Source organism: Panulirus ornatus, chromosome 40, assembly GCF_036320965.1.
Source record: "Panulirus ornatus isolate Po-2019 chromosome 40, ASM3632096v1, whole genome shotgun sequence".
Taxonomy (NCBI): domain Eukaryota; kingdom Metazoa; phylum Arthropoda; class Malacostraca; order Decapoda; family Palinuridae; genus Panulirus; species Panulirus ornatus.
In genome coordinates, this window is record NC_092263.1 from 13,096,634 (window position 1) to 13,114,591 (window position 17,958).

Genomic DNA, 17,958 nt, shown 5'->3' on the forward strand with positions numbered 1-17,958 from the left:
TTCTACGACTGTTGTTTCTACATCTGACGAAAAGATTCCGGTTGCTTTAACGTATTTATTTCTCCAAGTTTGTCTTTCACGTTTCCGAGAAATTGCATTCATATCTATTGTGGTGGTAAATGAACAAATCACGAGTTAATATTTTGCCCTTATGCCAATACGATCTCACCTACAAAGAATCACTCTTGCTGTATTTCTAAACCATGTTCAACGATTTAGAGAGAGAGAGAGAGAGAGAGAGAGAGAGAGAGAGAGAGAGAGAGAGAGAGAGAGAGAGAGAGAGAGAGAGAGAGAGAGAGAGAGAGGCATTTAAGGCACAGATGGTGTCCTTAATGTTATGCAGATTATATCTAAGCATATGGGATACACAAAGATCTTAGCTCTTGTTTAACTTCTCATTTATTTGAAAATTATAAAACATAGTCATGAACTGATTCTGTTCGCTCATTTCAGGTGGTATGGCAATATCTACTGAGAATTGCATGTGAACATCTCCAATATGCAAGATAAATATAAACATTAAACTTATTAGAACTGCAAAAATCTTTGCGTAATCTTCATTTCTAATCCTCACAATCATTTCTATATGAAGGCTAGTTATAACTATTTTTTGGGGGGGAGAGTGGAGTTAAGCTAGAACTCACCTAAAACCATACTTTTTTCATGTGCTCGTTGCATATCCCAATTTTCAAATGTTAAAATTAATTACCCACAGTCCATGATACGAAAATTGCGTAAGCATTAAAATCTAACTGCTTTTTAATATTCTAAATGTTTAATTTCAATCAAGTCCTGCCGTGACTCACACAAAATCTAAAATTTCATTGGTTACAAGCTTTCCAGGCCATGAACCCTTCATATTGATGGTATATCTAGAGCATATTACGGATAAATTCTGGTCTTTCTAATGGATATTAGAGGTTCCATATGCATAAAACTATCAGTGGAGAATGCTCTTCATAGGAAGATGCAAAGCCCATTCAAATTCATTTTGAAAAATGAGCGATAGTGTACTGGAATTTTCAAAGGTGGGGATTCTAAGGCATGTTGAAGCAGACTTTGGAAGACCTATAAAACTAACATGCACTGCAGCTGCCACAAAAATGACATTTGATCTGATTGTGATATTTTGTGATTTGGCATGGAAACCTAATCATGAATATGTAAAATGGTGTATGAAATATAGTTTACACTCTTACTGAATATGAAATGCTGGTTACTCAATACTACAGGTCCAAACAGCAGAGAATGAAAATGCCCTTTCAGTAAAGCAATGAAAGGGAGAGACTATGTGTCTGCCATGCAACAAAGGTGAAGCATGAAAATAATTGAGAGGTCAGTGAAGTACAAATTTCTACATTCTTTTAGTTCTGAGCAGCTTCTTCATTCAGATGAAAAAAAGAAAAAAACATAGAAGGGTGTTTATGGGAGCACTTATATCACCTGTGTTGCATCATTGTTATCTGGGGTGGAAAATAAAGACACATTAGGCAGGAGCTTCTCAAAGCACTGCAATAGAATTGACCTCTGCTAGTGGCCTGTTAAGGGTGAGGCACTAAAGGCTAAAAAGTAGCCATCACCTTAAGGGAGTTCGTGAAGGAAACAGGCATCAGAGATATAGATAATGGATACTGTGATAAAAAAAAAAAAAGATGGAAATTCTTTTTCAAGAAAATATCAAAAAATATATATCAAGTTCCATGGCTGAAAGGCAGAAAATTTTCAAGGTATGATTAAGGTTAAGTTCCCATTTAAATCTTTTCATAAGGGCCTAAATGAAGCCACATCCAGACTAGAGTATTATTTCTTAAGCAATTTAATTCTTTTGAAGTTGGAAAACAACTTTGTAAAGTTTCATGAGTGTCTCATTTAGGTTATCGTATTACCATGGTCAAGCTGCAGATTATATTTTCTCTCCCAACAACAGATGGATGGGCAGTGGATGGATGGAAGATGGACGGATGACAGACAATGACAATGAAGGACAAAGCAATACCTGAGTGTCTGTCATATCAAACAGGCAACACAATAGTCTCATTACCAACATCAACGAAACTTGTAATCTTACAAAAACAAAAAATTCAATTATGAACTATCTATTAGTATGTCGCAGTACTTTAATAAGCTACAAATGAACATACATTTCTGAACTTTATAAAACCTAATTACCTACCACAGGAAAGGTTGTAACCAAGAAATGAAAACAAGACAGTGAATGAGGTTAGGAGAAACCTTCAAAATGTAAAACTAAATATTTAGATTTGGTATGCATTAAAAGGTATAGATGACTCTTTTACATACATGTGTATGTGGGTGGGTTGGGCTACCTCGCTAATGCAGGAGACAGTGACAAAATATAATAAAATATATATTTACAAACAGTATGTATAGCAACTAAAAGTAATTGCAATAATCAAATTTCTGTATGTATAGCAGCTAAATAAGATTGCAATAATCAGAATCCTGTAAGAAATGAAAGCATAGATGTGATATGAACTGATGAGAATGGGCTTCTTGATAAGCAGATACATAATTTGTGATCTAAAGGAATATAAAAGGTCATGCATAAGTTCAAACAGACAAAAGTGAAACAGAAAACTAGAGTAAACTGGGCCAAGATTGGCCTACTAGGTAATCCTGATTTCAATTACCTAAATTAATTCTTTTCATTTTTGGATAAGTCAGATTGATATGACAACTATTCAGACATTGTAATTTAGCCACATTATTTAGTCAATGCTTAACAAGCCACTTCCCTCTGTACCTAAATCGCTGGGAAGCCAATTCAGCATGACAGACATATCTTAACAAATCAACTGCTGTAAGTGCAAGACCTTTTATATACAACCTGGTGCATAGTGAGCTGAAGCACCTATTTGGAAAAAAAAAAATCATCCACTACATCATTTTCCATTTTAGCATTTAGGAAATTCCTTTCAGAGGGGTCATGACATTATGAGTGATGGTATGTACCATGGCAAGCAATAGCCCTGCTATCCCTACCAGACTACAGTATCAAACCCGTGCTTCAAAAGGTGCGAGATGAGAGCATCATATCAAAACTCTTACACCTCTTAAGATAAAAGTCATTCAGAGATTAAAACTCATATCTTTATTTTAAGAAATTAAGAATGAAGTTATCATATCAGATTCAATTTCTGCAACAGAATTCTCCAGATATGACCACAAAACACAATCTCTAGTTAAATTTTCAAACCACAATTCACACAAAACAAAGCAAAATATTTCAACAAATATTGACATATCTTACTACATTAACAAATCTAAGATTTTCCTCTTTACTATTTCTTTTCCGGTTTAACATAGCATATCATGTTCCTCAAACTTCCTAAGCAATAACAATCAAATGTCATAAGCTGCCATTACAAGCACTTGTATATTCTACAAAAGAAAATGCCTCTTAACACTTAAACACTATTAGTGTACAAGATTCACCAAATTTTTGTGACTGCTTTTCAAATCTTTAAATCATACCACTGAGCAACATCCAGAAATCACTCACAGACTGTGAAAAATATGACTGACACTGAGAGGAGCTTTTGATTCCTTACATGAAAAAAATATACTTTATATATATATATGAGTACATAAGACAACAAGATATTGCTTTTGATTGATGATTGAGGCAACATGACATGACGAGAAACATTCTGACTTCATTTCCTTCACCAGTACCATGTAGTGCTTTGATCCAATACTGTGGCTGTTATTTCACGAATCAAATTAGCTTATTACAGAGTACATACAAGCAGTTCATGCATATTTTTCCTGCAGGTTATTCAAATGAAAGTACTTTTAATACTGTGTAAGTTAAAACACAATTTGCATCACAGGATCATCATTCATAATAAAGGTCTTTTGGACAACAGATATCAAGATGAATGAAATCATTTAGCCACTATGAGTATAAATGATAATTCACTGTATATTCCTGGGCCATAACATTAGATGCAAAAGTCTTCAAGCTCTCAAGAAATCTAATAAAGGATTTATAGCACTCCAAAGAACAACCTTGAGTTAGTGTTGGGTTGAAACTTCAGTGCCTGGGTTTCTCTAAAAATGATAGCAGCATTGCAACTCTTGATGGTTTAATTATAAAAACACATTATTATTATGGTTAAGGTAAACCACAGAACAGTATGTGGAGCTTAAGAGCTCGACTGTGGATAATAAACTCTGGTTTCGATACATTATACACAACAACGAGAAAGTGGATGTGTGCAAATGAGGCCATTGTTAGTTTTACTTGACACCGCCTTGCTAGAATCCAAGGGGAAGTTAGGCTTGAACAAATTATTATCAAAATTACTGCAGAATGTTAGGCTCTGGTTTTGGTACATTATACATGAGAACTAGAGGACGAATGAGTGCAAATATCACCAATGTTCAATAGTTCTCATCACCACCATATTAAGAGGGGAAAGAATTAGATACTAAAAAACTGTTATCATAATTAAGGTAAACCAGCAGTTTCCCAACCTACAGTCATGACCCACAAGATGGTCACAAGGAAGTTTCTGCCTATATCTTACCCGTTAAAGCTGTGAAGATGATGCATTGATATGGAGTCGTGCCTGTTCAGAGGATGTATGACTGTAATGCATGGCCTTGAACAGGAAGATGTGGTCACTGGCATAAATATGTATGACCATGAATGGGGAAATACTGTCATTTCTTCATTCAAGACCATGTAACCATCCATATCAATTGTTTTCCCCCATTTTTGTAATTAGTGACAGTTTATGTGTGTTGTGTCTATATGTGTGAATGTTACTTGAACAACATAGTGTAGCATACAGAGTGTAATATATCAGCCCTCTGGGTCACCAGGCCAGGAAAAGGTTGTATTTAGGGTCATGATCAAAAATGTTTGGGAAAAAATGAGGTAAACCATAGACTAGTCTGTGGGGCAAGCTGTGGGTTGTAGGTGATAGTTTGGTACATTATGTATGACAGCTACAGAGCGATGTGTGGACATAAAGCTACTGTTTGTTCTTGGTACAACCTTACCAAGGAGGAAGAAAAATAATCTTGCCTTGTTGCATCTTAGGCTTGTAAAAATATTCTGATTTTCATATTTCTAATATTCTGAGGACACTCAAGCCTATCTAACTGTACACGGAAATTTAGTAAGGTATGGAATTTTACAAAAAGTACATCCTACAATTCTGAAAGCCAAGCTAGATGTTCCAAACACAAAGTATGGACATTATGTTGTGACCACAAACCAACTGGGCGATATAAAACTTTACAATGAACCTGTGTAAATACTTATCATATATAAACACAGCTTATGAAGACTTTTTTTATATAATACCATAGCCTAGGATATAAGTGTTAACTCTATTAAGGCACTTTTGTTAGACATGTTTTGAACATCTTATAATTTCTATGGAGAAAATAATTCAAGCACTGAACACCAGAAATTTTTCAATTATCAAGGAAACCAAATTAGACAAAATTCCAACTTATTAGCAATACAAATGATGTTCTGTAAAAATCCTTGGACTTTTTCTCAAAACTGAATTCAGTGTATCAGTGTTTTCTATGATCACAGCATTCAAAATTTTAAGTCAATTCTATCCTGCATTCAAAAAGGCATGCTTATTAACAATATACAATTATATTTATCATACATAACAATGAAATCTGTGAACAGTAGCACAATATAACAAATACTGCAACTCAGCAAGCTTATGAATTGATTGCAAATCATTGTAAATGACAAACAGAGCAAGTCTGTGAGCTCATGAAGTAATTTCGAATAATGGACTTACCAGCACATTATCCTAAATCCACATTATAAAAAGATGTCCTGTTACAATCTACAGTAACAGAGTAGATATTGACCAAATATATGGTTGTCAATAAACAGGCAACAAAAAATCTGAATTTTCTGATCTAATATTTTAAGAAATCATTTAGTATTTCGTTGTAAGAAGCAAACACACTATCATAACAACACAGAACATATAAAATCAAAATTTCATAAAGAAAATAAAAAATATACCCATTTCTTCTCCAAATACAATTAGTACCATACTTTTCATTACAAAAATGATCCATGCACACACTTCACTCATATACTTCACATGGAAGTACAAATAACAGAGATTAAGAAGTCAAAAGGATAAATCAAACCATTTTTCTTGTCCTACTTGATATTTCATTTCCTTCTGCCATGTCTATATATCATGCCCTGTTACTTACTAAACACAAACACTTGCCATATTCAAGTCTCTTCTTGTTCAGCACAGTCACACACTTCTGTGTACTGACTGTTATTATCCAATATCCATACTTTAGTCGTTTTTACTATGAATCCCTTAACACAATCATACACTTGTCATACAGAATGGTCTGTCACTGAAAATGTAACCCATTCATTTATCTTATTCAGTATTCTACCAATTAACACATCTGCACAAGTCCTACCATACCTCTATATCTCTCATACCAACTGATCTATCACTTAACAAATGTCCATGTTCTTCTCATACTTAATGTTTTTTCAATACATCCTGTATCTGTTTTACTGTTCTGTTAAGGATATCACGCAACACAACTTCCATACACTTGTCCTGCTCTATGGCACTCTCTCTCCTCATCAAAATGAATGTCTTAATCAATGGTCTCCTAGGCATCCACACAATCAGTATTCAGCAGTTCATCATTCAATAAGGCTTCTTTATGGTGTAACAGTCAACAGATCCATAAATTTTTCCAGTTTAGTAATCGACCATCAAAAAAGATTCACACTTATCCTCCTGAAATGATATCACTCTACAAATCCACATATTATCTAATTCTTTAGTGTATGACTCAATACAGTATCAAAACCAATACTTTTGGCTGCTCCATAATCTTCCCTTGCTCTTAAAAATCCAATATTCAACTTTTCTCACTTCCTTAATCCATCCTTGATTTGTTCTATGCTACTAACAATTTCTTATGCATACAAAATCAGCTGCCTGAATGAGTTAAATTAATAAGTCAAGGCCATTCAAAAACCTTCAGTCACTATAGCCACACCTCAGAAACTAAAAAGCATACAAACATTAAGTGAAATAAGACATCATTGAAGATTCTGAATTAGCTATCTTCTTCTGACTGTATAACAATCTTTATGGTAAAGAGACATACAGGTACATTATAATAAGAGAGGTAAAGAATCTTCAATATTCACTCTGAATGTAAGACCTAAAACTTAGAAAATCATATGGTTTTCTAGTTTCAAAAGTCTCCGTGCTTTAACATTAAAAGAGGCTGAATCATAGATATAAATGGTATATTCTGATGACTTAATACATGGCATATCAAATGGCAAGAAAATCATGCACCACATTAAAGAAAAACATCATGTTCATTCTATCACAGTGTTGACATTTCCCGTCACATCAGCAAAAACATAACTTAAATCTAGAGCGAAGCTATATCCAAAAGTGTAACACATATGTTCTAAATAAAATCTCTTGTGTCAGTAACATCGTGCAATAAATTCATATATTATAAAACAATTACATGACAGTTATTTTTAAATAAGTTGCATGAACAGCAATAAAAAAATACGTTATTCAATTATAGCTATATAATCTCATCAAAGAGACTAACCACTTATTAGCAGTCCATATCTGAGAGTGCTGCATCTCATAACTGTATACTTCACGGGACTTCAAATGATTATTTACAACATTATGCTCAATGAAAATATACCATTATCCCCATTTCCAGTGAGGAGGGCAACAAATTTACACATCTAAACAGGATACTTTGCCATACACAACAGAAAAAGAAAGAAAGGTTATTTTTCAAGTGATACTAATATTCATAAATTCAATGGTGCCACTGTCAAAATACTTTCCAATTAGTTAAACCACATAACGCCATTATTGTCAACGACATTCAGCACTCTCAGTGGGCATAAGAACCCTAATCAATGAAGTCAGTGCTGAAAACTCTTTGCTTGGTCTACATAAATCAATATGGTGTTTGTTGAGAATGTCTCAGTACTACATCTTTTGTGTTTTACTGTTAACCCTTAAATGCCAGGAATTGTCATGTGATGTCTGACATATCAGGCATCAAAAGTCATCATATTCTATAGGCGCTAATGTTCAGTGGCTATTTTGAACTTCCACTAACACCACGTTTTTCACAACTGTTCGGCTGCTGAAAGTTGCATTGGTCACTACAGGTGCTTATTTCAAGGGTCCAGCTCTCTCTGGAAGCAGTTCTGTGTAAATATACAAGGAGCCAAGTGAGGATATTTTCCCTCTAAGGTTCAGTTGTCTGTGCCTGTTGCTAATTCAATCATGTCAGATATGGTAAACATGAATGAAAGAAAGAAATAAAAAGTAAATATACATAAACGTGCTGCAATTATTTGGACATATGGAAAGAATGAGTCACAAATGGAGGGGACACAGAGAAGGGAGACCAAACTGGAGATGGATGGATGGAGTGAAACAGATTTTGAGTGCCCAGGGCCAGAGCATATAGGAGAATGAAAGGCACAAATGAGATAGAGTGAACAAGAAAAATGTGGTATACAGGGTGGGGGCTATCAGTGGATTAAACCAAGGCATATGAAGCAGCTGAGAGAAAACACTGAAAGGTCTGTGGATAAGGGGCTGATGTTTTGGTGATCTGAACATGGCAGTTAGAGAAAGGATGTGAGCAATCTGTTCCTGGTGCTACCTCACTAACCCAGGAAACAGCAAACAATTTTGAAAGAAAGAAAAAAGTAAGATAAGTATGATGATATAAGTGAATGTGTTCATATCCATAAATGTGTTTAAGTAGTAACCATGAATAGTGATTTGTCATTCAATCAATCTGTGTCATAAAGCTCATACTTCCCTACCCCATCACCACCACTGGTACATTTATGTCATGATTTCAGCAGTACACCAAGGTCATATAAGTTATGTTGGCTCATTTTTTGGTAAATACCTTTTAATTTAATGTAATTATTTTCAACTACAATGATGTGTCATTACTGAATACATGACACAACCATCATCTCCCCACTCTACTTCCCCTACCCATGTGTGCATCCAATGGGGGACGTGTGTTCAATTCAGCTTTATACTATAGCCATAAAAAAGTATGTCTGCTAAGTTGTCTGTGTATATTCTTTACTTTTATGCATACTTCTTGTATCCTACAATAGGATACAGAAAATCAGAAGAAATTTTTGTCTTAATCATTTGCAGTTTAAGGATTAAAGGGAGGATAAAAACTTATCTAACCCTTACCATTTCTTTTACCAAATGTAAATGCAATGCAAAATACTGCAATAATGGCATAATAAGACAGATTCTGGTTAAATCAACTCGAAAGTCTGTAAGGAAAATGACCTTTCTTTCTTTCTTGCTGTATCCGCTAAATATCCAAAGACTTCCTTACATTCGTTGCATTCGTCCAGTGCCATCACAGCATTAAATGTCATTAACTTAGAAGTACCAGTCATTCCATGGACTAAACATATACAATGAAGAAGTTTGTATTCATCCCCAATTAGAGCATCATAGCCCAAGTACTCAACTTTTATGGTTAATCACCAAACACTTTATTCTGTTGAAGTTTAAACAGAAATCCAATGTGCAGGGAATGGAGAATATGTTTTGATAACTTTAGAACTGTTCTCAAGGCTTAAAAAGAACCTGAGATGGGTTAAAACAGCTACACTGTCTTTCAGTAAAATATTGGTAAATTTCACCACCAAACATATCATTAACAAACTGCCTTTTCTCATTTACAGTTTTCAATCATACCTATAAAAACATGAAATTACATAATGAACCTTTCTCAGGACACTGGAAATCCATCTTCATATTTAAGTTATCATCTGATGCACTCTAGGTGCAATGAAACCATGGTCTCATTTGTTATAGTTTACTTACAGTCTTAATACGTTACGTCTAATTTTTTCTCTTTCTTTTCTACATTCCTATCATACAATCAAATGATTGAAGGAGGCACCAACTATCCACAGTTAAGCTGTGTTGCCCTGGTTTGTGTAAATTTTGTTCTATGAGCTCATTTATCTTACATCTCAGGACCCCCAAATTTTTATAATGTATGGTGGAAGCACTATTGGTCCAAAATTCTTTAACTTCTCTATTCCTACCTTTATTGGGTGGGGCTACTTGAGTAAGTTCCAGACCTTCTGGGATTGTACCTGGGTCCAGGCTCTCAACACATCAAATAAATGACCACACCATTTAATGTCTTAGTTTCCATTAACAAATCTTGAAAGCGCTTTCATTATGTCCATTTACCAACAACACTTGTTCACTCATTTTCTTTTGGCAGTTGCCTTCTTTCCATATATACGCTTGTCTCCTGACAGAATATATCAAGAACTTATTTTCTTGCATCATCTCTAACTGCATCACTTAATAGCTAAAAAAAGGTAAAGTTAACAGGCTGAATAATGAAGTTAATCTTCACGAAGTTTTTCATGCATAGACTGTATTTGTAGGAACCACAGCCCATGCTGCTTCTTGGTGACAGTTTACAATGTAAATCACATAAGAGAGGCAGCAAAACACCATCATCTACTACACAGAAAAACATTACCTCATATTCCATTATTTATAACATGGAAGGCTAAACCAAGTCCCCAGCTGACCTCGTAGTTATCAATCCTCTTGTACAGCTGTAGAAAAATGTAAGAAATGAGTTGCAGGTTCAGAATTTCTAAACTGATAGAAAGTGAGCTTATGACATACTGACCCTATGGATTCTTATCTTTCAGCACTTGAATACATAATTCAGTGGGAATTCTTCCATACAACACATCACAGCAGCCTCCACAAATGATGTCTTGAACCACGAATGAGTAGTGTACTATCAACAAGCATTGTAATGAAATTTAAACCATGATGAACATATTTGCATACTAACAGCACAGTCATATCTCTTGCCCCCATAGCTCTGTCATCATCAAAGGTTTTGTTAAAGTGCAGCAACTAAGGGGTGTACATGGAAAATAGAAAGTAACCCTGACCTATTCTGGCTATGGTCAAAAATAAAAATATCTCTGGACTCAGAATCTATTTTCTCATCTTAACAGCCAAGAAAACATCAGCTCCTAAAATGAGATGAAAGTGCAGACAATAAATGAACAACACTAGCATATTGTTTGCCCTCAGCATAACCCTTTCATATGGCATAAGCAATAACAAGACATGGCCTTTATCAGACTAAATAATCAGTAGATGTAATACTATCATATACAAAAGATATCTGCTATATTCATTTTTCATATAATCTGAATTCATAATATTTAATTTGCACCTCGTGGTTGAAGTGTTGGAGTGAAGTTATAGTGACTATGATCAAAGAAATTATTTCCTTGGTTAAGCTTGTTTTAGAGAAATGAGATTAGTATTCAAACATGCTGTTGATTAATTGATAAATAACTCTAAAATAGTCATTTTCAAATCAAATAAAAAATAACAAATATTAAGCAAGCATACAGTAAACTCACCTTTATGGTGTTGTCACCCTTGAGTCCATACCCAGAGGTGAGGAATGAACTGATAAATGTGAGATCTAAGCATGCCAATGGCTGCTCTACATTGGGAATGTTGCATGCTGTTGGTAAGAAAATAAAGTATTACTCAAGTGAATGAAAACAAATTATGCCTCTTTTCTACTTTGTTCTTGCACCTTCAAAAAACATATTTTTTCTTTCTACTTTGTTCTTGGGCCTTCAAAAAACACTAAGTTTTATCTTCATCATTTTCTCAAGTTATCTCTACATACCTCTCACTTACTTATATTAATCCAAGTACTCTCACTTCAAAGTGTTATACAATGTAATGCCACATTCCCCATTCAGTCGATCTGGTCTCTAACACTTTTATTCAGTAACACACAACATCTCATACATCAGGAATACATAATAATCTAATGTGTAAAACTAACATTCTTACAGCTTGGATTGTATATGCCAGACAATTTAAAGCTAAAACAATTTAAAGTCTCTCAGCTACCTAAAACTTCCACACATTAAATTCTGGAAAAACATAAAAGTAGTTCTGGCATAAGGAAACTATAATAGTACGTTGCCAAAATATCATTCTATCAGTGAAATAGTTTGAAAATATGGAAAAGATGAGCCAGAAAAGCCTGACTAGAAGGGTCAACATGTCACTCTTAGAGAATATGAGGGAGTAGGGGGACACTAAGAAGGAGACTTTAGGTATTAGAGCCTAAACATCTGACAGGCTTAAGAGCTTGTACCTGAACAATTATTGCATGGAGTATCATTATCATTAGGCTTATAACGTAACACTTACTGTAAAGAATATTAACATAACTAGGCTTGTACCTCAACAATTATTGTGAAGAACATTAACATAAATAGGCTTGTAACATAACACTTATTATAAGGAATATTAACCTGACTTACAGCAGAAGCTAACCTAATTCCAAGGAAACTAGAGACCTGTGTTTGTATCTATCTAAAACAGTAATTCAGTACTTGATTCAGGTTGTACCTCTCTAATCTGGCAGCTTTTGAATCTGCCACCATTAGTTATTAGTCTGTGGATCTGCTACCAAAGTGGCACTGTAAGGAGTGCTAAGGCACCAAAATCTGTTCACACTGCAGCTGAGCTAGTTAACAGTCCTGTTAATTTCTCATATTCAGCTGCATTTTAGCTCCTCAGGATGCCATCCAAGAGACCAAGATGAGCAGACGATGGTGCTAGTGCTAATAAGCATAAATCATTATCTATGCTTGAAAAGTTAGAGTTACTGAAAAAATTAGATAAAGGAACTTCTGTAAAGACTTTGTGAGAGTACTATGAGACTGGAACATTGAGTGTGCATGACTTAGGGGTAAATTTCTGTTTTCCAGCATTTTCTGTGGTCTGGCAATGGCCAGGTCCCAATGCTGCCTAATTAAGAGGTACAACCTGTAAAATGAAGTAAACTAATACCAAGCAGAAAAAGAATATCTCTGCTGTGTCATTACTGTCACAGGGTAACATAATATTCATAAGCATAAACATATACATTATGGGTTGGGGCTTTTGCGTAAATGAAGTTCATAGGAAGAGAGCACTATTAGTGTACCAAAATTAGTATGCTAAAACACACAGTACAGCAAGACATTAATCAAAACATATGTAATGTTAAGCAATGCAAGAGCAGCAGGAATAACTCACTTTGCACTGAGGCTTGTAGGAACTCTTGTACAGTCAGTACTCCTCCTTTAAATGGATCTGGGAAAGAAATGCTCTGATAAAATATTTCTACTGAAAATCAGAATTTTTTGGAAAAAAATATTCAAGTTGCAAACTAGTTTGCTATTCCACATAACAGCAAGGCACTGAAATGCATACCCCATACCCTCATGCATATTCAGACTCAAAGCATCCTTCTCTCCATCATTCCACCTCTTCCTTGGTTTCCTCCACTCCAACATTTATACTTTCTTTGTCAGCCTCTCCTCACTCATCCTTTCCATGTCTAACCCATTTCAGCACATCCTCTTCAGCTATCTCATGCATACTCTTTCAACTTCTATCCCTCTCTCTTATCCTAACATTTCCCGTTTAGTCAACCCTTCTCACATCACATACTGTCAACAAGCATTTAATTTCCAACACATCTACCCTCTCCTGCATTATTCTATCTACGGCTCATGCCTAGCACACTTACATCACCATCAGGACTACCACACCATTAAATATCCCCATCTTTACCTTTACAGACAGTGACCTACCTTTCCACACACACACACACACACCTCAATGTGCTCAGGACTTTAGCCCACCCATCATCCTCCCTCTAGTTCACTTCTGCTCATATGGTTCAATTCTCTGTCTCATCGAATCCAAGGCATTGACCTGCATCCCTCTCTAAGACCCTTAATATTCACATCTCTCACCACCCCATTCATATACGCATTAAACAACCACATCACAAATTCCATCAGCAGATCCACCTTCAAATGAAGCCACTCACCTTCCTCTCTTCCTATTCATAAGCATACCTTATTCTCCTGATAAAAACTCCTCACTGCTTCGTAACTTCTCTCCCATCATATACTAATAACAATCCACAAAACATCTCTACCAACCTTTTCATATGCTTTCTCTAGGTCCATAAATGCAACAAACAAATCCTTCCCTTTCTCTAAACAATTCTTAAAAAGACTGCTCAAAGCTAACAACTAATCCACATGCCATATGCTACTCCTGAAACAACACTGTTCCTCTCATTAATCTCCTTTATGCATGAACACCCTCTCGATCACCATTCTCCCATACAACTTACCAGGTACACTCATCTTTCTTATAACCTCTATAATTTTAACATTCACTTTTGTCCATTAAACAATGGCACTATACAGGCATTCTGCCAATCTTCAGCACCTCACCATGAGTCAAACATACATGAAAATCACAACTATCCAATCAATAACACCTGCAATCAATGCTTACTTTGCATACCAACATGTCCAAAACACCCCATTTCTGCCAACCTATCATCATACATGTTCAGCGGTCCTCCAACATACTTACTCCATCCATCTCCTCTTCACCTCATCTCCGTCTATTACCACTTCCCCATCTGCACCCTTCACTGATGCTCCCATATGTTCCCATGTTCTCCTTGCACTATCAACCTATTTCCTAAAAAAAAAATTTCTCTCTCTGAAGTCTGCTGATACTGTACTTGTTCACATTAACTCTCATTGACCCTGTTTCAGCACCTGTAACTTCCTTTTTCCATCATTCCCCTATGATTTTCAATAACTTCCCCATTTACAACATTGTCTCCAATCCACAGCACTGACTGCCAAAGAGATCTCAGAAGGTTAGAGCCCTGAATCTCTCTTAAACCACAGTTTACTTTTCATAGATGTGTGTTTACATTACAATAAAATGAGGACAGTACATACAATAAGTTATCACTTTACACTTTCCAACACTAGATAAAGAAAATATACATTAATTTACTACTCATCAACATAATGGACCATCTGAGGATGAAACATACCAATAAGACCTCTTTCTGTAGCACGGTCGAAGAAGTAACTAAAAGCAATAATTTCTCTGCTTTTTAACTCAGTGGGGGCATGAACCTGTTGGAAAAAAAAGCAAATCATGATCTATGGATTAGAAAAACAGGAACTATCTCATTCAAACCCTCCCCATTATATGCCACAGGTGCTCATACATACTTTCCTTCAATGTGAAAATATATTTCTAGGGGAGGAGAGAAAAAAATTATATACACACACACATATATATATAATATCTAAACCCATACATGCACATATACATATCAACATAGACACATATACATACATATATAAACATGCACAGATAAATACATGTATACACTTGCTTGCCTTCATCCATTCCTGGCGCTACCCAGCCCCACAGGAAACAGCATCGCTACCCCATGCTTCAGCGAGGTAGTACCAGGAAAATAGAAAAAAAAAAAAGCCACATTTGTTCACACTGTCTCTGGCTACCATGTGTAATGCACCAAAAACACAGCTCCTTATCCACATCTAAGCCCCACAGACCTTTCCATGGTTTACCCTAGACATTTCACATGCCCTGGTTCAGTCTACTGACAGCACGTCGACCACAGTATACAACATCGTTCCAATTCACTCCATTCCTTGCACACCTCTCATCCTCCTGTATGTTCAGGTACTGATCACTCAAAATATTTTTCACACCATCCTTCCACCTCCAATTTGGTCTCCCACTTCTTGTTCCCTCCACCTCTGACATGTATCCTCTTTGTCAATCTTTCCTCAAGCATTCTCTCCATATGTCCAAACCATTTCAACACACCCTCTTCGGCTCTCTCAACCAAACTCTTTTCATTTCTACACATCTCTCTTACCCTGGCACTACCTCACTGAAGCATGGGTTAGCTATGATGTTTCTTTCCTATGGGGCGGGGCAGCAACAGGAATGGATGAAGGCAAGCATGAATATTATTTATTTATTCATTTATCATACTTAATTGCTGTTTCCTGAGTCAGCGAGGTTGTGCGAGGAAACAGATGAAGAATGGCCCATCTACTCACATATACATACCTATACATTTCAATGTATACATACATATACATACACAAATGGATAAGTCAGCAAGTATGGATATGTACATGTGTAAATATGTATATGTCTGTGTGTGTACATGTATGTGTACGTTGAAAAGTATAGGTATGTATATGTGCGTGTGTGGGCATTTTATGTCGATGAATGTGTATGTGGGTGGGTTGGGCCATTCTTTCGTCTGTTTCCTTTCGCTAACTCACTAACGCAAGAGACAGCAACTAAGCATAATAAAATAGAAAAAAATAAGCATATATAATGTGCAAGAAATACATGGAACAATAAAAAGGTACAATTACCACAGCTTATACCATAAAGAATTTCTTATTCAAAGCTTTCATATCAATTCATTACCTGATTCTTTATTACTTCAACACAAGCTTTAACACATGCTGCATGGTCAGCAATGGGACGATTCTCACTCAAACGGCCTGCTTGTCCACGAATTTCTTGGTATTTTGCTTGCTCTGGTCCTCTGAAAAGCAAATTGAAACTAGTGTCCCTATTTGTAAAGTTAAATGGTCATGTTAAGTCACTTACAAATGTGTTGTTACCCATATCATGCCTTACTTGTTCTTGTGGCTATGTTGCACTACTGGTAACTAGGGAGATGATTGTTAGAGTGGTTTCCTAATACCCTTTTGGTCCATACTAATATGCAAAGGAATAATCTGTAATGAAAATAATACATTTATTAGTTTCTGTAACGGTAAAAAAATTCATTAAAAAAAAGCTTCAAGAGAAAGTGAGAGGAAGATGTCAATTCAACACATCAACAGAGCTGTTGTTGCAACTGCTGACAATCATGCCTCACTATCTTACTTCCCCCACACCTCAGCAGATAAATCTTTTCATCTGAAATCACTTTAAAAATGAAGGCCTTCATTTGCATACTGATGGGCAAATTGGAGTCTGACATTAAGATGGCATTCCTTTAACTTCTTAACAGCCAGTGTCCTGTGAAGCATCCTTACCTCATGAAGCTGCCTCCATACAGTTCCTAGAAAAATGTCTGTGGGGCCTGGTTGTGTACAGGGGGCTGGGGTTTGGTATATTGCATATGACAGCTACATAATGGAAGTGAATGAATGCTGCCTTTCTTTGTTCCTGGCTTACTTTGCTAACATGAGAATGGCAAACAAGTATGAAAAAATACTGACTTTTACAGAAACTACAACAAATGTACCATTCTTACTGATTGTTGTTCCTTTACATAGTAGTCAAGACCAAGTATTTGGAAACCACTTGAGCAATCAGCTCCCAAGTTACATGAGGAGCATAGTGTTGTAACATGAACAACACGTGTGGCAACACATGGGGATACAACACATCTGAAGCCAATTGTACAATAACGAAAAATCATTAAATCTAGTTGTTCACATAGATGAAACTATTTTATGTACAATGGTGGTAGTGAAAACTAAACAAATAATGGTTTGCTGAATTTCAGCAGTCTCCACTGTGGATCCGATAGTGATTGCTGTGGTGGTAAGATGGTAGCAGAAGAACTATTGGTGACAATTATGGGAGAAGTAGAGGAAATGCTGGCGAAACTGACACAATAGGTAGTGATGGGTGGGGATGATCCAGAAAATAAATCAAATGAAGAGCCCTCTATTACATAAGTTTTATTACTTACAATGCTTAAGACAGGATAAAAACACATTGTACAAAAAAGAAAAAACAAACCTAATTGTGTAGGTTTCTTCCCCATAGGTCCATTGGTGGTCAACAATTGGGTTGACACATGGTGAGCGAATGATGCCATCTTCCCCTTTGTGCTGAAGGAGTATAGACTTTCGAGCAGCCATTAACCCCAATCCCAAGTAGCTGA

The 17,958-nt window shown here is 35.8% G+C and overlaps 1 protein-coding gene across 7 annotated transcripts in view; it reads right to left on the reverse strand.

The window, feature by feature from the left end:
- Positions 1–381: 381 nt before the first annotated feature.
- The window catches only part of LOC139761433 (ectonucleoside triphosphate diphosphohydrolase 5-like), a 44,369-nt gene continuing 26,792 nt past the window's right edge, over positions 382–17,958 (reverse strand). For 3 of the 7 annotated variants that reach the window (XM_071685623.1, XM_071685627.1, XM_071685620.1), the window contains exons 9-14: positions 17,814–17,954; positions 16,479–16,599; positions 15,046–15,130; positions 13,206–13,262; positions 11,519–11,625; positions 382–10,684 (exon numbers count right to left, since the gene is read on the reverse strand). In XM_071685623.1, the coding sequence (XP_071541724.1) occupies positions 10,607–10,684; positions 11,519–11,625; positions 13,206–13,262; positions 15,046–15,130; positions 16,479–16,599; positions 17,814–17,954 (589 nt within the window). In that variant the 3' untranslated portion in view covers positions 382–10,606. The remainder of the gene's footprint in view (positions 10,685–11,518; positions 11,626–13,205; positions 13,263–15,045; positions 15,131–16,478; positions 16,600–17,813; positions 17,955–17,958) is intronic. The other 4 variants (XM_071685625.1, XM_071685624.1, XM_071685621.1 and 1 more) reach the window with 3 other exon arrangements.